At 33.5% G+C, this 21290-nt stretch overlaps 2 protein-coding genes across 2 annotated transcripts; both read right to left on the bottom strand.

The window, feature by feature from the left end:
- Positions 1–6508: 6508 nt before the first annotated feature.
- LOC143599521 (uncharacterized) lies at positions 6509–11654 on the bottom strand. Its single transcript, XM_077077458.1, has 8 exons — positions 11387–11654; positions 10495–10630; positions 10343–10412; positions 10160–10253; positions 9042–9255; positions 8065–8206; positions 7735–7905; positions 6509–6971 (listed from the first exon to the last, which is right to left on the bottom strand). Exons 1-8 carry the CDS (start codon positions 11652–11654, stop codon positions 6780–6782), a joined length of 1287 nt encoding a protein of 428 aa, XP_076933573.1. The 3' UTR covers positions 6509–6779.
- Positions 11655–14131: 2477 nt separating this feature from the next.
- On the bottom strand, positions 14132–18745 carry LOC143599520 (uncharacterized). The gene is made up of 9 exons (XM_077077457.1): positions 18670–18745; positions 18155–18578; positions 17687–18052; positions 17125–17318; positions 16529–16970; positions 16314–16408; positions 15417–15649; positions 15175–15375; positions 14132–15037 (listed from the first exon to the last, which is right to left on the bottom strand). Exons 1-9 carry the CDS (start codon positions 18743–18745, stop codon positions 14132–14134), a joined length of 2937 nt encoding a protein of 978 aa, XP_076933572.1.
- Between the last annotated feature and the right edge of the window lie 2545 nt (positions 18746–21290).

Genomic DNA, 21290 nt, shown 5'->3' with positions numbered 1-21290 from the left:
GTTGATATTATTCTCTACTTTGTATTATAATGTTTTAGAGATTACTCGATCTCATGTAGACATTTGATTGACTCATTAAGACAAACACCCGTTCGTCTCATTGAGTATAAATATGTTTTAACTGATTGAAAAGGTTTGAAAGTATTCACCTGTACCGTCGGTGTTGTAAACCTGACTGATTGATTGATCGATTGTGAATGATATTAACCTATACATAAATAGGTTCGTATGAATGTTTTGAATGATGTTAAGCTATGATTGTAAGCTTAACCTTGAAATCGTTTATCTTTGATTGTGAATGAAAACACTTAGTTTTATGTGACGTTGATATAGCATGCTTTGGCCTAATAGGTTCTATCACGTTGGTAAGTTTCTCCAGGTAAATAAATGGGTCCCTCGGTTGATTGGGATTTATGCGAATTACTTTTCCTTAGGCAAGAAACTTACTACTAGTGATATCCCCCTTCCAGTTACTACATGCTCTTCAAAATATATCTTTCGTTTAACATTACTTCATCATGAAGTAACGTTTATGAAAACATGATTGTGAAGGAATGTTTGTAAAATACGATCAAGGTTAAAGGCCATAGCCTCGATTGATAGCCTAAGCTATAATTCAAATAACTTAAACATAATTCCTACGTTAATTCGGATGCTTAGATTAATAACACGATAAGGCAGGACTTAATCTACTCGCTTATGTGATTGCTAGCTTAATTCCAACTTCGTTTCTTGCACGTATTACGAGAAAATGGCACGTCGGCTCGTCACGGCTATTAGGCACGAACCCTAGGTTAACTATGTGAAAATTAATGTGAGTTTGGGATGAATGGGGTTCATACCCGTCCTCCCATTTTATAGCCATTTTTGAACCCTATCACGATACGCGATAGGTCCCTTGTGGCCCGTCGCGTATCGCGACGCCGCCATTTTACACCGCCTTATGCGGTGATGACACGTGGCCTTTCATATTGTGCCACGTGTCGACACGGTGTTCAACACGTGTCCGGTGACTCACCAAGCTCATCGCGCTACGCGATGGGTGGATTGTTACCCCGTCGCGTATCGCGATGGGAACAAATTTTCAAAATTTGCACTTTTAGTCCCTGTACTTCCTAAGTTAGTACTTTTAAGCTTAAATTAAAGAGGGTAAAAGACGCGGTGTTACATCCTCCCAACCTTTTGAATAATCTCGTCCTCGAGATTTATTGGAATAGATTGGGATACTTTTTCTTCATTTCTGACTCGAGTTCCCACGTATACTCGGGTCCTCGTCTTGAATCCCATTTGACTTTCACGAGCTTGAGTCCTTTGTGTTTGAGAAACTTGATCATGCTATCTTCTATTTGAATAGGTTGTTCCACAAACTTAAGCTTTTCGTTGATCTTAACATCTTTCAATGGCATAGCAAGGGTTTCATCGGCTAAACACTTGCGTAGATTGGATACGTGAAACACGTCGTGAATTCCTTTCATTTCATCTGGTAATTCTAAACGATAAGCAACTGGTCCAATTCTTTCAAGTATCTTGAATGGTCCAACAAATCTTGGACTCAGTTTTCCTTTCTTCCCGAATCTTACTACACCTTTCCAAGGAGACACTTTCAATAAAACTCTATCGCCTTCTTTAAACTCTAATGACTTGCGACGAACGTCCGCATAACTCTTTTGTCTATATCTTGATGCCTTTAATCGTTCTCGGATTTGTATAACTTGATCAGTGGTTCTTTGAACAATTTCAGGTCCTGACAACTGACTATCACCTGTTTCTGACCAACATATAGGTAATCCTAACGGCTTTTGGTGCTCGGCTTTCACTTTGGAACACGTTAGGCATTTAGCTACATACAAAGCAATGTCTTTCTTCATCCCGATCACCAATAATCATCTTTTAGATTATGATACATCTTGTCACTTCCCGGATGCATCATGTACTTTGACTTGTGTGCTTCTTCTAAAATTTTATCTCTTAGACTTCCGACCATTGGTACCCAAATCCTTGTACCGAGCCTAAGTATTTCATCACTTCCTTTTATTAACTGGTCAATTGTGCCGTTTTCTTTTTCAGCCTTAATATTTCCTTCTTCCAGTGCTAACTTCTGAGCTTCTTTGATCTGACTAGCTAGATCGATTTTAAGTTCCAATCTAAGAGCTCGAACTCTCTTTGGTTTCTCATGTTCTTTTCTACTTAAGGCGTCAGCTACCACGTTGGATTTTCCTTCATGATATACAATCTCACAGTCGTAATCATTAAGTGTTTCCATCCAACGCCTTTGTCTCATATTCAATTCCTTATGATCAAATATATGCCTCAAGCTTTTATGATCAGTGTATACCGTGAATCTTACACCATACAAGTAATGTCGCCATAACTTCAACGCAAAAATTATAGCGCCAAATTCAAGATCATGCGTGGTGTAATTCTTCTCATGAGCTTTCAATTGTCTCGAAGCATAAGCAATCACTTTCTTTCCTTGCATCAAAACACTTCCCATTCCTGTGTGCGAAGCATCACAGTAAATGATAAAGTTTTCAAGCCCTTATGGCAAAGCCAGAATCAGTGCATTAGTTAACTTTTGTTTTAGTGTTTCGAATTCTTCCTCTTGCTTCGGTCCCCATTCAAACTTAATTGCTTTCCTTGTAAGTGAAGTTAATGGGAAAGCTATTCGAGAGAAATCTTGTATGAATCTTCTATAGTATCCGGCCAAGCCTAGAAAACTTCGGACTTGAGTCGGTGTCTTAGGTTTCTCCCATTTGGTTATAGCCTCAATCTTTGCTGGGTCTACTTGAATACCCTTCTCATTTATAACATGGCCAAGAAATTGTACTTCGGACAACCAAAATTCACATTTCGAGAATTTGGCGTATAATTTCTCATTCCTTAGGGTTTCAAGTAAGATTTTAAGGTGAACTTGATGATCGTCTTTAGATTTTGAATAAACAAGGATGTCATCGATGAAAACAATAACAAACTTATCCAAATATGGCTTGCAAATCTGATTCATCATGTCCATAAAAGCTGTCGGAGCATTAGTGAGTTCAAAAGGCATAACGGTGAACTCATAATGTCTGTACCGGGTTCTAAAGGCTGTCTTTGGTATATCTTCTTCTTGTACTTTCAATTGATGATAACCCGATCTTAGGTCAATCTTGGAAAAACAACTTGCTCATTGAAGCTGATCGAACAAGTCGTCGATTCTTGGTAATGGATACTTGTTCTTGATCGTGACCTTGTTCAGTTCTCGATAATCTATACACATCCTCATCGATCTGTCCTTCTTCTTTACCAACAATATTGGGGCTCCCCACGGTGAAGAACTCGGTCGTATAAATCCTTTCTCCAAAAGTTCATCTAACTGTTTCTTTAGTTCTTTCATTTCCGTTGGTGCTAGACGATAAGGTGATTTGGCAATTGGTGATGTTCCTGGCACGAGGTCGATCTTAAATTCTACTTCTCGATCAGGCGGGGCTCCTGGTAGCTCATCAGGAAATACATCTTGAAATTCGGACACGATTGGCACTTCCTTCATCTTCTTTGGTTCGGGTTCTTTGGTTACATAGGCTATGAATGCGAGGCATCCTTTACCTATGCAATGACTTGCTTTGATCTTAGAAATGATTCCTACCTTTCCTCCTTTATCTCCGGTTATACGAATGATTTTGTTATTGGGTGTTCGAATGTCGATGGCTCTATCGTTACATAGGATACGAGCTTGATTAAACGATAACCAGCCCATACCTAAAACTACATCAAAACCTGCCAATGTCATGGGTAACAATCGTACAGGTATGACGTGATTGGCTAAAGAAATTGTGGCATTATCTAAAGCCTCGGTTATTCTACTTATATTACCATCAGCAGTCTCGACTTCATAATGTTTATCTAATTTAACTAAGGGCTCATTTAATAGATTACAAAATTTATAATCTATAAAACTTTGGTTTGCACCCGATTCAAATAGAACTCTAGCATAAACATTATTTATAGGAAACGTACCGGTGATCACGTCCGGTATGTCAGCTGCTTTTTGAGTGTCTAACATAAAGACACGAGCTTTTCCTTTCTTGGCATCGGTCTTCGTACCGCTGCCACTTGAACCAACCGTCACTATTGTTGTCTTCTTCTTTGGACACTCAGCACTGTAGTGTCCCTTCTCACCACACTCAAAGCATACTCCAGTCTTTTTCCGGGAATCTACTTCCGAGTGTCCCCGTTTCTTGCAGAATCCACATACCACTGTGTTAGTTGGTCGAAGACATCTACCGAAATGTCTCCTACTGCATGACTTGCAAATGGGGCGACTATATACAAACCCCCCTTCTCTTTTCTTCTCCGTCTTCTTTATCTTTCCACCCACACTTGTTTTTCCATCATCCTTCTTCTTCTCATTTGGGTACCTCAACATCCCGTCCATCAAATATCCGGCCAACTCCATGGCAGATTCCTAGATTAAAACGGGGGATGGGTAAGTTCAACGGGCAAGACCTAGATTAAAACGGGTCTTGATTAGTAGATGGTTTTGAAAGCTTTAAAGTAAAATAACTTGACAAGTAACATAAATAATTAAAGTTTGAAGGCTAAAATGTAAACACATAAGGAATTAAAGTATTTGATTTTTGAAAAGTAAGTTTACTCGAAGTCGGGTCTCGGTATTCTATTTATTAGTTTTTACTTAACCTTTGTTAAGTAAATATTTGTGTACAATTGCAATATTGCAGAGTTAAATAGATACCAAAATGAGACTTTATGAGTGTTTGGATTTGTCTGTTCGAGTCTTGATAATTGGTCAAGCTCGAAGCCGAGGTTTCAAAATGTTATGAGATAACTCAACGAAATCAAAAGAAACTTAACCAAGTGTGTAGTTCTATTAAGAAGAACCTCGACGTCCGTTAAGCGAATGTTTGGTTTTGTCGGTCCAAACTTGTTATAAGATCAAGTTAGATCCAACATACCAAGTGTTTTGAGAAAATAATTTAAAATTAGTTTATAAAATAGTTTTAAAGAAAATATGAGATTCGGTGGCTCAAAGCACACTAGTGTGTCTTAAGCGAATGAACTCGGTTTAGTTCGGTCTTGGTTCGGTCCTTGACTTGGAAAAAAACAGAGGATGATTGCCACATAACCAATACCATAGAACTTATTAAAATGAACTTAGAAGTTATAATACACAGTTCATACTTGTAACATATAAATCATTTTAAATATAAAGTATTTAAACAAGAGTTCGGTTTTGGTTCGGCTCTTGACTCGAGAAGAAACCGAAAACGGTGGTCACATATCCAATACCATAGAACTCATTAAAATAAACTTAAAAATAATAATACTCAAATCTTTCATACAATATGTTAACAATAAAGTATTAAATAAAAGTTCGGTTTTGGTTCGGCTCTTGACTCGGGATGAAACCGAAAATGGTGGCCATATACCCAATACCATTGAACTATTAAAAAATGATTTAGAAACTTAAAGTAATTAGAAACTAAACAACACTAGTAAACTTGTATAAATTAAAGCATAAATGAAATCATAAGTTAAAGTATATATCAAGGACTATAATAGTCCTCCGTGTAGCTTTGCCTTGTGGCACAACACTTCAACCGACAGTGACCGGAGAAGTGAAAGCTGAAGGAAACAATGGGTGTATATTATATATATGTTGCAACATCAAGATTTAAGTAATAAGATTTAGTTAGAAACAATGTTAGTATTTGTTTGACCTTATGTAATCAAACTAACAAGAGGTTGAAGATGAATACTTGGATTTGAGAGAGAGTTTGGAGAAGATGAACAACCAAAGTGGTGTATGGAACCTTGCTTTTATAATGGTAAGAGTATGGTTCATTCAAATAGGGTAAAAATGCATGTGATGGTTAAAATGGTCAAACAAGCTTTAGATAATTGACAATAATAGTCCCTAAAGTTTGTTTTAAGTCATTTTTCAACAAAAATAGGTGTTTTAACGTACCGAAAATGATGTTTTCTTGACCCGACATTTGTGAAACATAAACGAACATAAAATCCAACATTTTATTAATAACGACGAATCCGAAAGATCAAAATGGGTCAGGTTTTTGATAGAAATACAAATGCAAGTTAAACCGAAAAATGACAAATGTTACAGGAATAGCCAGCCGTGTCCATGCCTGGTGGACTTCTTCCTCACCGCCGCTTGATGGATGTGACACCCACATCACCCAATTGTGTGGTAAAAACACGGTCCGTAATTATTTGTTTACAATCTATACATTACATAAAGGATTTTTTGTCTAATTTGAACCCAACACTATTTATTCTCAACTTAATTTTTTTCAAATTTACTTTATTATATATAATTTACTATAAAACGATTACAATAAAGTGGCAGGCAAACAAGCAACAAGCTGCGCCGGCAACCTTTTTTGAAAACTTTGATTTTTTTCCAACTTGAATTGAAACTTTGATTTATTGGGATCTGTTTTATGTCGTCTAACCCGTTATCATTTTATCTAATTATTATGATTTACTTAATCGTCCCGTTAAACATAAAACACAACCCAAATCTACCATAAAATCAGCATTGGCAAGAATTACACCAAATACCACTAGTTCAACCAAGTTCAGATTATTCACAAATCAGTTAGAAATTGGCTGCACAGAAATAAAAGACCGAGTTTGCATCATATATCAACACACAATACAAACTCGACTCAGTATCTCTATACGGATAATAACTCGACAACAAGGCCAGACAGCTACAGTTCAAGAGAAACATGACGCGATCCTACGAAACTTTTAAGAAATCACATAATCTCAACGACGGCACGCCCGACAATGCTTCCACGGTTGAGATCATCATATGCTTGTCCTGCCTCCTCAAACTTGCATTTTCTTGAAACAGCTGCATCAAGGTTGAATATGCCACTTTCTGCAAGTTTCACCAGTTTTGGAAGATCGTGGCGTGCCCGACCTCCATACGACCCCATTACTTTTATCTGTTTAAAACAGTAATAACAACACTGTAAGTGTGCAATCATAAATTTTAAAGACGAAGGTTATTTTTGTAATTTCAACAATAAGGACAGCTGTAGGGGTGTGCGTGAAACCGAGGAAACCAATCAGTAACCGAAATAACCAAACCCAAACAAAAATTGGCAGATCAGTTTTATGTCTTTGTAAAAGCCGAACTTTCGGTTTGATTTCAGTTTTGCGTATAATTAGAACTAGAAAAACTGAACCGAACTGAATTTTTGGTTTTTGGTTTTAAAATTTTATTTAGTTGTAAGAATTTAACAAGTAGCGTTATTCAAACATATCAGCCTGAACAAATAATAATTATAAGACTATTAATTAGCAAAATGATTTAGGCCCAAATTCATTATTTTGGGTCAGCTTTTTGTCAGCCCAAAAATTTCAAGCCAAAATGGTAAAAAAACTGAGTAGACAAGTTTCCAAATCATGAAACAAAAATAACCGAAGCCGAATGGTTTTCATAAACTCGAAACCGAATTTTCAGTTTTTGGTTTGGTTTCCATGCACACCCGTAGGACAAGGACACTGTGTTGGAAAAACAGGTCAAATGAGTTCGGGTCAAAACAAGTTCGCATAATTAAGCCTTTTTTTCTTTAACCCAGTGAGGAAAATACATTGACCCAAAAACGTTATGTTGACCCAAAGGCATTCTACAAAACCAAATGTGCATAAATAAATGATAAAAAACATAAATAATATTGAAAATATACGAGTTGTATCACATACCTGTCTACGGACCAAATGGTTAATATCGATTTCACCTTTGGCACCGGAGAGTGTAAGCCCGATCATAACGGCCTTTCCACCGTCTCTTACACTTTGTACACACTGCAAAAATGTTTTAGGGTTTCCCAATGCTTCAACACATGTATCAACACCCATCCCTCCGGTTATTTCCTGTCCAAAAATACCTCAATATTCACTAACGTTACAAGTGAGCCTGTTCATGAGCTGGGCTTGTCGGCTTTGGCCCTATCACAGCCCATGAACAGGCTCAATGGCAACAAACTGAAAATAAAAATAAAACAAAATAAAATAAAAGACGGGCATATGTACTTTGATCTTTGCAACTGCATCTTCGGATCGAGCATTTACTACATGAGTGGCTCCAAGCAATTTAGCTTTCTTGAGTTTGTCATCTTGTATGTCTACAGCAATTATCTCAGATGCACCAAACGCGCGTGCTATTTGCAAGCAACTGCAATATTTTTCTGGCTATAATCTCATCATAATAATAATGCCACTTCAATATAGAAGTAACTAATGCAATATGCCAATATATTGTTTGGATTCTGTAAAATAACCTAGGGTGGCAACTTCCGACATGACACACAAATTATCAGGTTTTGGGTTGTCATATTTAATGTGTTTGTTAAACGGGTTATGCTTGGTTGACCTGTTTTACCCATTTAACTAAACGGGTCGTCTTCAGGTTGACATTTTTAACCCGTTTACAACCTAGTTAACCCATTTATTACAACTCAACAATTCGTTTAACACACTTACAACTTGACTTCAAGTCATTAACCCATTGTTTGGATAGATAGGTTACATGGTTGTGTTTAGGTTGGCCTATGTGACCCATTTAATTAAACGGCTAGTTCGCGCTGACATGGTTAACCCATTTACTACCCATTTAACCCGTTTGATTCATTACAGCTACCTAATTAGTTTAACACACTTACAACTTGACAACAACCCATTAACCTGTTTCACTTGTTTAAATAGATGGGTTAAACAGGTCGTGTTCGGGTCACATAATTTTAAGTGGGCACGGATTGTCTAACCAAAACAGTTTCAGACTCACCATCGGCTTGCGTTAAAGAGTGTTAACTTGACTTGCATTTTAAAATCTATCATCTTATTATTACAAGTTTAAAACTTCCAACACTCTATTTTATTAAAATTATAATTATTCAACATCAGATAATCACTTTTGTATGGCAAATCCTGAAAATCATATAATTGAATGATTTTAATATCAATGATTTATAACTATGGTCTAGTGATATTGAAATATCTTATATTCTCACCTTGAACCGACACCACCGACACCTATAACAGCAACAGCATCACCGGGACGGACCTGGGCTGCGTGGGCCATAGCACCATATGCAGTAAAAACCGCACAACCAATTATAGCCGACTCGGAATAAGGCAACGAAGGAGGTAAAACAGCCACCCCATGCGCAGGCACAACTGCATATTCAGCCATCCCGCCCATACTATACATATACACCGGCTTTCCTACAAAATAACATGTTTGACATTATATAATAAGCCAATGCCAAAATGAGTTGCTAAACAGGTCGTGTTCGCGGATCCAAACCGATCTGAACCCGACAATTGTGTCAAGCACGTGGACCTGAACACGATACACGTATTCACGGACCAGTTTGAGCCAAAACTTTTATTATTTATTATTGTTTTCACATATCAATAATTTTTATTTGCATAATACAGATTTGTTTAAAAACAATACGTCTAACTCAACTATAAAACACGTGAACCTGAACACGATACACATATTTGATGACCCGTTTGAGCCAAAACTTTTTTTTATTATTTATTATTGTTTTCGTATATCAATACTTTTTATTTACCTAATACAGATTTGTTTAAAAAATAATTACGCCTTAACTGTTAACTATAAAATCTTATCTCAGTTTCCTTTTAGATGTAAATTTTAATATAAGCTACCCAACCAATATAACTTATTACCTCAAACACATCTAAGAAATAAAAAACAAATGGGTTAAACAGGTCAACCCGCCGGGTTGACATGAGCACACCCGTTTAGCTAAACAGGTTCACAGGTTTGACCCGAATCCGTGAATTTCGTGTTTGACTCGTTTCGTGTTTTTGTGCCGTGTAAAAAATTCACGCCCCTAAACTGAATGATAATAATTATAATAATGAAAAGCACGAAGATAACAAAATTATAAAAAAAATATATTTTAAAAGAAGAAAAAAAAAAGCAATTCAGTTTCAAGTTGAACTTCAAATGGAGCGTTTGAATGTGTTATAATCGGTTTTTGCTGCACGCTGCAATGGAAACTGATTATTTAATACATATTAAGATTACTTATTTATGGCCCTTTTTAAACCAAGTTTTCTTTTCTAATAATAATAATAATAATCGGAAATATACCACTGCCACGAAGAAAAAGCCGAGTTTCCCCATCATAAAGTGTCCCTTTTGCACGATTATAAGCAAAGAACGCTTCACATAAATCATCTTGGCCCTGTTTACCAATATTAATAGAATATATAATGTTTGTTATTCAAATACATATAATCTCATTATAGATTGATATCAGTTAAAACTTGTCACCTTTGTGCAAAAGAAACAATTACCGCAAGGCATAATAAACGCACCAACAACACGAGATCCAACAGGAAGTCTGCAAAATAATATTATTCATCATATAAACATATTCAAGAAAAATATTATACATATCAAAACGCAAAAACAAACTTACAAACCTTTCAACTATTTTAGTATCGGTTAAAGGCCCGTGTTCAACGATCTCACCCGTGATCTCATGGCCCACAACGCATGGGCTCGGGAACGGGAGCTCGCCTTTGATCACATGAAGATCAGAGTGGCAAACACCACAAGCTGCAAAATGCAAATTGTCATATGATAGTATATTAACTATAAAGTTTACTAGAGTAAAAGTAAATTAAATTATTAAACATAAATTAAGCAAGAAATGGACCAAGTTGTACAAAAAGCTATTTTTCATAATAATTAAAATTTAAAACACACCACATGTAGTTAATACATCAAACAGGACACAACATGTAAAGTATATCGTTTATCATATGAGCATCCACAAAAAGCTCCATCTCCCTAGGCCCGGATCTACGTGGCGGGCGGCAAACTCGAGAAAAGCCAAGTTCACCATCGTGGAAAGAGGTCTTTGAGAGGAAAGTTTGCTCCTACAAACTTGAAACAAACTTTATGTGGCATATTCACTCTCTCTTTCTATCTCACATACATATATATATGCACATTATATGTATATAACTTTAATAATTTTTTAATAGGCTTGTAGAGATTTGTTGTTGAAAAAAGTAAGGTTTTTTGAAAAAGTTTGGAATCTGACGTGGCGCTTTGTGAAAGTTTGTTGTCGTGGATGCTCAATTTAATTATTTTAGAATAAAATAATCAATTTGAATAAACAATTATAGGGATAGCTTATCCATAATCAGAATAGTCAATCTTTGGTCATAATCACCATTTTCCCAAAGTGCATGCAGACTTGTTGGTTACAGCTAAACAAAATTAGATTAAAACAAGAAACAAATTTTCCCCAAATAATCAAATTAGGGCATAAATCAATAATAATAATAATAATAATAATAATAATACCTTTGGTTTTGATAAGAACTTCGTTGACTTTAGGTCTGGGCATTTCAAAATCCTCAAAAGTCAAAGGCTTATTTGGCTCCCAGAAGACAGCTCCACGCATGTAGGATGGCCCACCGTTAACATGATACCCCGATGAATTCGAAACCGTTGAAAACGAAGATGATGATGATCTGGACCATTGGTTGTTAGAGTAAACGGAAGATCGACGAGAGGTGGTGGTGATGAGAGTTCGGAGTAATCTGTTATATCGATTGAAGTTGAAACCCATGATGTGATGATGGGTGTTGTTGGTCTACTGAAATAGTTATGACTTATGAGTTGGTAAGGATTATTAACATGATTGATGAGTTGACTCATCCTTTTCAATGACGTATGTTTATTTTTTTTATTCAAAATCATTTTGTTGTCGGGATTTTCATTCGTCTATATTAACAAAGTCTAACTATTATTATTGAGTCTGGGTGTAAAGGTCCATATTAATTTCCATGCTTTATGTCTAACTTATCTAGAAATAATACAAAAAAGAATGGTTTTGAATCAAATTTTGAACATGAGGTTTTAAGAAATTCAAACCTTAACATCATTTCTCTATCATTTGACTGAAAGGACATTACATTTTAAGATAACTATATACTTTCATTTCCTCTTGTTGTTTTATATGAACAATTTCATATATCTCAATCTATAGTATCAAAATAGTTGCTACTCCACGCTTTGTTGCATTGAGCTTGTATGCGTAGAGTGAAAGAATAATCGTGCATAAAATTTTGGTCGATACTATTATATTACAAATTTGGGTGACCATATTAAAAATTTTATATGGTTTTTTGTGTGATTTAATGGAACTTGGGGACTGTCATATTAAAAGGTTATATGTTGTTTATGGAACCTAAGGGTTACCTTATTTAAAAATTGTAGAGTTGATTGTATATAACTAAATGAAAATTGTGGTGTGTCATATGTTAAAAGAATAGGGTATAGACCCACATGACACGCGGGTGGAATAACATATCACTACAAATAATCAATTTAAATATACGTTTAAGTTAACATAATACTTGTTCATATTTGTTACCAAACTATTATAAAATTACATTGTCTATAGATTGAAACTTAAAAATTACAATAACATAATATAAACCAAACCACCAAAAGACATTAACAAAAACACTAACATTGTTCTTTGATATTAAACATCATCAAAGTCTTCAAAAGTTATACCAACACAAACTCCCATTTCCTAAAGACCTGAAAAGTTTTAAAAACAACACCATATGCAATTAAAATAAACTTAACATAACAACATGTTTAATAAATACTAACATCTAAGCATTAGAAAGTTGTTATGTACAACCTACAAATTTAAAGTTCATAAATATACTTATTAGTAAGTATAAAAAGATGTTGACAATATACTTCTTTTATTAAATCTATCAACAATATCTAAATGATTAATATATTACCTTCTGCTTCATCATTGGACAACAAATTTTCGGGATAACAGTCATAATCACTTTCATAGTTTGCACATTCGGCTAACCATTTAACCTTCAAACTCACCTCCCTTTCCAACTCAAGATGTGCAATTTCTTTTCTATGAGTAGATAACTTCAACATATCTAGCTCTCTCAAAAGGAACAAATCATCACATGACAATAGTTGTTTAGGATTCAAATTTTTATACTGCCCATTCTCAAACTTGATAAAAACTTTGTTTTGATTAGGATAAAAAAAAACCAATCCCTAACATGTTCAAACGGTAAAACATCTTGGTGGAGATCATCAAGGTAATGACGTAAAAGATTTATGAGATTGGTTTCTTGTATACATGGAGAAAGTTTCCGAACACCAATCTCATGAATCTGATGTTTAAGAAGGTTATTGAACATCATCACAGATTCAATATTATCTTTGTGTATAATGAGGAAATCTCTAAAGAGGAATTCATACTTACGTAAAGCCGTAGAAAACCTCCAATTCACAACGGTAGACATTTTTAGCTATATAATTTGTTATCAAAAGATTTAGATTGTAAAAGAAGAAGAAGAAGAAGAAGAAGAAGAATTATATTGATAATTATAAAATATAATAAGGAAATGACGGTTTATTTTTCCAATGATCTAAATGATTATATCTATCTAATAATTTTCATGTATAGTTACCCTATATTTTAAATATTTTATTAGATATTATTATAACTATTTAAAATACTTTAACTTTAAATTGAAATATAAACAACGGTATCATATAAAACATGTATATCAGGATATTTTTTATATATATTAACATTAAATATTTATTTATAACTTAATAAAAAATTTTAAGTTAGGATAACAAACAAATATACAAAACGTTTTTGAACTACATAAAAAAAGTATAGAACAAAATAAGTTACATGATAACCATTAGTGTAGAATAGAACAATTTCAAATACATGACAAATATAATATTTATCATTATATGTTACCAAAAATCTCCTTGTACACAACATTTGTTGTTTTATTTGTAAGCTTTGATTCTTTGTCGAGTATCACTAACTTAATACCATCTCGACTCTTCACTCTTGACAAATCCACATAAAGATGACCATGGGCAAATAATGGATCTTTAACATACAATCCAACTCTTGACAAAGATTGACCTTGACTCTTGTTGATTGTCATGGCAAAACATACGTAGATAGGAAACTGTCTTCTTTTCAATTTGAACGGAAGTTTCTTATCAGTTGGTGTAAGACTTACCCGACTAATTAGAGTACGATATCCGATATCCGATATTCGTACCAGAGACAACTTTAGCTTCAATTACACGCCTACCGAGACTAACGACTTGAAGGCGCGTACCATTGCACAAACCCTTTTTGTGATTAATATTCCTTAATAGCATGATCAGAACACCAACTTTCAGGACCAATCTATGATTAGGCATTCCTAACATCTTTAAACCATTTAACAAATCAGGAGAGTACAACTGTGGATCAAAATCCTCTGAAACGTCTTCAAATTCAGCTAAACTGTTGGAACTTAGATACTCGACTTCTTCACCAGGAAATATGGCTAACATACGTTCATTAATTTCTTGAACCACCTCATTCAAAGGTGCCAACAATGCACGATCCTGAAAGTAAGTAAGTTCGTTGAATCTATCTAATATATTAGGATAGACAAACCTTATTAAATCACCCAACGGATCTACTGAGTTCAATATCAAAAGATCATCTGGAATATCAATAACCGACTGTCCGTCATTTGGACCACCAACGTTTCCTTGACCTATGTCTAATAGCCAATTAGCAAACTCTCTGATGTTTTCAACGTCTGAAGATCGACATCCAACTGTAAGCCTCATGTTCTTAGTTAGTTTAAGAACTTTACATTTTGACCAGATATAAGAAGAATTGATGCAAGCGTTGACACATTCACTTCTTGTACCGTTGGTTACAACGGGCAAAATTTGCCAAAAATCACCACCAAAAACAACAACTTTACCTCCAAAAACTGCTTCGGAAGTATTACCCGAATCACCATTCATAACATCGTTTAAAGTCATGTCCAATGCTTCAAAAGCATGCTTATGAATCATGGGTGCTTCATCCCAAATTGTTAAGCTTGTCTTTTTCGATAATTCATATACGTCGGTATTTCCTTTAACCTAATTTATGAAAGAATAAAAAAACATACACAAAGTAAGATATTTAAAAGTAAATTGATATTGGAATAACAAATAAAGCCATATATAATATAAAATGATTAATATAAAAATTAACATAAAGTGGGTTGTAATATTACCGGACAAATGGAATATTCGGTCAAATTAATAGGTATTAAAAATCTCGAATGTGCGGTTCTTCCACCCTCCAAAAGCAAAGAAGCTATACCGCTTGAAGCGACATTCAACACAACTTCTCCCTTGACCTTATCGATGCAGTAAGGTTTTTCATAATTAATTTTTTCCAGTACGGCCGTAACCATAAACAAAATAAACTTCACCTTTTTTTATCAATCAAAGCACTCATAATTTCGTTATAAACCCCTCGTTGTTCATCTGTTAACGAATCAAACGGATTATTAAATTCGTTATTCATGGTCTCGGTATCATATGAGAGCTCTTCCACCATCAACGGATTAGTTTCTCTTGAAATTGTCTCCATATCTGGAAATGGCATTTGTTGATATCTTCTAAGACTGGAGTTGTTTGAAATTAGAAAATTTTTAATTTCCAAGAGTGCTAGGTTTTTTAACTGTTCTTCATTAAGAATCAAACCTGAAAATAAAATAAGAACCTACTTAAATTAATATTTAACAAATATTTATGGATGTTAGATATTTGGCATAATTGAAATAATTACAAAAAAGGTAAATCGTACCGGGGTTGTTTTGATCTTTTTGTTGTTTGTATTGTATACTGTCAACTAACAGTTGCCAAGTGTTTTCCCAAACAAAATGAGGTCTAGATAAACTATGATTAATCAACATTGTAGCAAATAAATTTCTTAAATAATATCCGGTAGAGGTATGACTTGCTTCTTCAATGGTTTTTATATATTCCTTATCATCATCTAAAAGACCTCTTTTGTAACATGCATCTCAAAATGTTTCACACATAACTCCATCAACTGTTCGAATGTCTTCAAAATATTCAGGGCCTTTAACCTTATTTAATAATATTCTTAGATAGTAAGCCTCGTCGAATGCGGGTGGAACAACATGAACTCTACCGATTGCAAAACCCCTTAGGCGCGGTTCCCATTTACGTAACTGTTTTTTCTAAACATACTTTGTTGGAAACTCTGCGTATGTGAGAGTTTTTGCAAGGTCATGGTTCTTATTACACTTAAACCAATCGGTAAACATCGGAGAGGCATTAGTTGTCTTGTTTAAAATATCTTCAAGATCTTCGTTAGCACCATATATTACCTATTGCTCACCTGGTAAATGAAAAGCAAGCCTCATAACCGACAGAATCCTATAATGCACATCGAATGAAAATATCCTCCATGATGCCTCGCATGCAGAGACATATCTACAATCATAAAACGCTTTGATTTAATCTAAATTAGGATATGGATTATCACCATTGTTATTTTGTACAAGAGAAATTGTTGCTCGGTCTGGACCCTTATTAATGTATTTAAACAAATACTTTATCGATCCATCTTGATTACACCACTCAACATTAATATGTGCTTGAAATTGTTTTAATAGAGTCTTGTTGTATGGAACAACAGTTCTATTATCCATCATTATATTTGACTTAACAACATATTGCCCGTTATCTCTTCTTTTGTATACCGGAAAACCTTGAGAATCAACAGCTGTCTCATCAATAAACATTTTAGGGAAATTTTTGGAGCATTTTTTGTTTACCATGCAGGTGCACTTCGGGTTAGCATCACCACATGGACCGTGAATCATTAGATCAGATACAAGCTTGTATAGGTACGGATCACTGTCTGTGTTTGGAATCTCAGCAGAAATAATATTATCTACATCTTGTGGATTATGAATCTTGCTACCTGGATGCATAAATATGCAAATATGGGCGTGCGGTAGCCCCCTTTTTTGAAACTCTATCGTGTAAACAACTGCAACATACATAATAAAAATAAAATATTCCACAACTTTTAATAGTTAAACAAATAATCTGTTTGTTTAAATTGATGTTTAAGTCTATACAAAGTAAAATATTCAAGTATCTCATGTTTATAATTTTATAGTCATAATAGTAAATAAAATTACATGCTTGAACCCTTCCAAACAAAGACTTATCATTCACAAATTTAATCATTGCATCAAGGTTGAGCTTAAAAAGCTGACATAATATATCAGGTCTATCCTCCGACTTTAACGTTGTATCCTTAAGAAATCTTTTAACTTCTGGCCAATTGGGATTACATGTTATGGTTATGAAAAAATTGGGATAACCGAACCATCTACAGAGACACATAGCGTCTAGATAATTTTGCATCATATAACTTGCTCCGCCAGTAAATGAGGATGGTAGAATAACACGTTGACTAGCGGTTGAAACATCAGTATTTCCAAAAGATTGCATACCTCGTAAACTTTGGTAAGTATCACATCAAAGTTCATGGTGTTTACCGCGTATAAAATGTAAACTTTGAGCCTCAATCATCGTATATTTGTCAACTAAAATTTGGTGAAACAAACGCCTACCATTTAACATGGTTGAAAACGTATTTAGCCTATCTTGAATATGATAAGCAAAAAACTCACGCATTGTAACCTTCTTGCGTGATGCGGTTGATGAAGAGGAAACATTCTTATGAAGTATATTAACCTGATAACCATCCTCACCAAAAGGATGAGCAACGGGTATTGAAGGGGTGTATAAGATTGATGAAGTTCAATGATACGCTTTAAGGAACCGGATTGCTTGGTAACAATTTCATCTTGGTTATCAACAGCATCACCAATATCACCAACGATTAAAGCAGCAACTTCAGAACTTGATGGTAAGTTATATTGTCTCGCATCATGCTGTCTTGTTCCAATAATACCCAACTTCAAATCGAGTTGTGGGTTTTCTTCAAAACAATCTCTTACCATCCGATAAGCTTGGACCAAATGATTATTTGAATCTAACATCGTCTTCAAATAATTAATTATATGCTTTTCTAGCTCATCGTCCATTGAATTATTATCACTGCCCACAAGAAAAAATATTTGCTAAGATTAAATATAATAAAACTTATACTAAAAATTAATAACATAACCAAAGTTGACGAATATCGTTAAAAGTATTTACCCAAAAACACCTTGAAGGTTTGAAACCTTGCTTTCCGTGTTGTAAATGTAAAGTTGAGAAAACTGTGGTTTACGAACCTGTAATGGTAAAAGGCTTCCCAAACAATGATAGTTTTCACCGCTAAGTCGAAACGTATAAGGCGCATTGCCTTTGTTTATGGAGCGGTCAATCTTTCCTCCCATAGACGTAAACAGAAACATCGAATTGAAACGTCTAATGTTTTTCAAGAAATACTTACCACGAAATAATTCAAGATAAGTCTCATCTGGTTGTCTGACATCGGGAAGTTCTACTTTCCCGTTATAACAACAAAGGGAAAAAGCTCCTTCTTCATTAGTACTACTTGGTATGTTAACTTCGCCTTTCCACAACAAAGCATTGCAACTTGGACACATAACGGATTGATTTCCATAATCAACATATTCTAGTAAAATTTAAATATCATCATTTGGAGTTACTTAGAAATATATATATATATATATATATATATATATATATATATATTTATATATTACCTGATGATATTCCTTTATAAACATTTACAACATTTTGATAATCAATAGTTGTAGCATGTTCATTTAAATCAGTCATAGATATAGGTACTATAGGGGTTCTTTTTCTTGACCTTCTATGAAAGGTTGTAGATGACTCCGGAATGTCATCAACAACACAAGACGCGTTTGATCCTTCTTTAACATTATATTTATTTATACAACCTGTTGAAAATTAAATAAAGAAAAGTTATTATAATGGTTGTCAACAAAATATCAACAAATACACATATGAATATTTTTAATTATTAATAATATTATATCAAATATTATTTTGTGTTAAATTGTAACATCTTTAATTAACAAATTATGAGACGTTTGATTATACAATAATCATATTATTTGTTGATTAAAAATATGTAGGATACTTGAAAGTGTAATAATATCATATTTTTTAAATATAAGGCTTATTATTAAAATGAAATTATTCTTTAAATTTATTAGCATTCCATTTATATTTAAGTGATTCATTAAAAAACACATAACAAAAATGTAAATAATAGTTGAAGTTAAAAGGAAAAATACCTGAAGAGGTATTTTGTAGACTAGTTTTGTTCCTGTCAACAGAAGCAGTTCTTTTCTAATCTAAAAATGATCGTCTTTCTTTCCTTTTGGACGCAGCAGAGTTCACAAATGGTGTACATGTTTTAGAGTCTTGAAATTACAAAGGTAATAATATCAATATTTAAGCATAACAAAAGTTTTTAAAAACTGTTTTTTGTTAAAAAATTTTAGACACTAGCCGTTGTTTACTACAATCGAAGAGTAGAAATTTGACGTTGTTGATGGAGAAAGGTTCTCGTTATTAGATTGTAAGCACGTTACTTGTGTGGATGAGTGGATATTTTTCAAACTTTCAAAATTTCGATTAATTGTATCGTTTAACATATTAAACATAAACATGAGAAAAAAATTTGATGACGACAATACATAGTGAACAACCATTTAATAACATACCAGGGACACAAGGATTAAATGAGGAATATGTTGTATGCGGAAAAAAATTGGATTGTTGCTTAAACCACTAACAGGTATATTAAGACCACCTGCAAAAGACAATTGATTTTTTAATTTTCATTTATAAATAATTTTTTTAATAAAAATTTATAATTTTAATACAATTTACATAGTTGCGAACCGGTTTCCGCTATATGCGTATCATTTATTTAAAAAAAATTCAAAAAAGGTAAAATAATACTTATAAGGAAAATACAATATACCTGAAGATGTATTTTGTAGACCATTTTTCTTCCCGTGAACGGATGAAGTTCTTTTTGCATCTAATTTGAGCATCTTCTTTCCTTTGGACGCAGCAAAGTTCAAAAATGTTGTACATCTTAGGGTCTTGAAATTACAAAGGTTAGAATATCAGTATTTAAGCCAAAATAAAAGTTTTAAAAACTACAAAATTTGTTTTAAAATATATTTAAGTTGAAAACAATTTGTGAATACTAACCGTTGTTTACTACATTCGAAGAGTAGAAATTCGAAATTGTTGATGGATACACATTCTCCTTATTAGATTGTAAACGTGATACTTGTGTTGATGATGAAATATTTTGCAAGGTGTCGAAGATCCGATTAACGGTATCGTTTTACATATTAAACAAATAAATGAGAAACAAAAAATTGACAAGGAAAATATATAATAACCAAACTTTAATTTACGTACCAGGGACACAAGAATTAAAGGAGGAATAGGTTGAATGCGTATAAGAATTTGTATTATTAGATAAACGAATAATATTCTCTTGGTAACTACTAACCGGTAAATTACAACCACCTGAATTATAGAATATAATATATTTTTATTTTCAAAACTGATTTTATATTAAAATTCATGATTTACTAAAATTTAATTATTTGCTTGATATGGTAGAGTGACAATGGGAGTTGGTTGATAATCTATGTAGTTTGTATTATTGGAAATGGTAGACAATGGTAAACGTTGAGTTTGGGCTACATTGAACAAAATGAAAAATTATAATAATAACATTATTGCACCGTTAAAACAATTAAAACCATAGAAATATCAGTAACTGGGTGGAAACAATTAAAATTATTATACCTACCATGGCTACTTAGCTTATTTGGAGAAGATGAAGATCCTTCATTTTTTCGTTTCTTTTCGGATGTAGACATCTTCAAAATATATAGATAACAAACCTTAAATGTGCGTTAAGCCTACTTTAGTGAACCATAAGATAGACAAATGGAGTCTTATAGATTAAAGTTTGAAAATACCATTAATTAATATAGCTCAAAATGAAAATCAATGTAAATTTGGAATACCGGAAACAAATAATATTACAATAAATCTGAAATAAAAATTCAAAAAAAGAAAAATTTAACAACTGTTTTGTTAAAAATCAATTTTCTATATCTATATATTTGGATTTGTATAAAACATCACAGTCGGCTAAATAAATACGGAGTAATAAAGATGAAATTGGAAAAAAACAAAACATTAAAATCGGTATTTGCGAAAAAAAAAATTTCGGAAAATTTTGGTTTGCATATAAACCGTTTTTTTAATTCTGCAAAACGTAAACATATGACATGGTTGTGCAAAACGTAAACAAAAA

Source organism: Bidens hawaiensis, unplaced genomic scaffold (genome assembly GCF_021521415.1).
Source record: "Bidens hawaiensis isolate Kalapana, Puna unplaced genomic scaffold, B.hawaiensis_p1.1 tig00052287_1, whole genome shotgun sequence".
Taxonomy (NCBI): domain Eukaryota; kingdom Viridiplantae; phylum Streptophyta; class Magnoliopsida; order Asterales; family Asteraceae; genus Bidens; species Bidens hawaiensis.
This window is presented reverse-complemented; position numbering and strand designations above follow the sequence as displayed.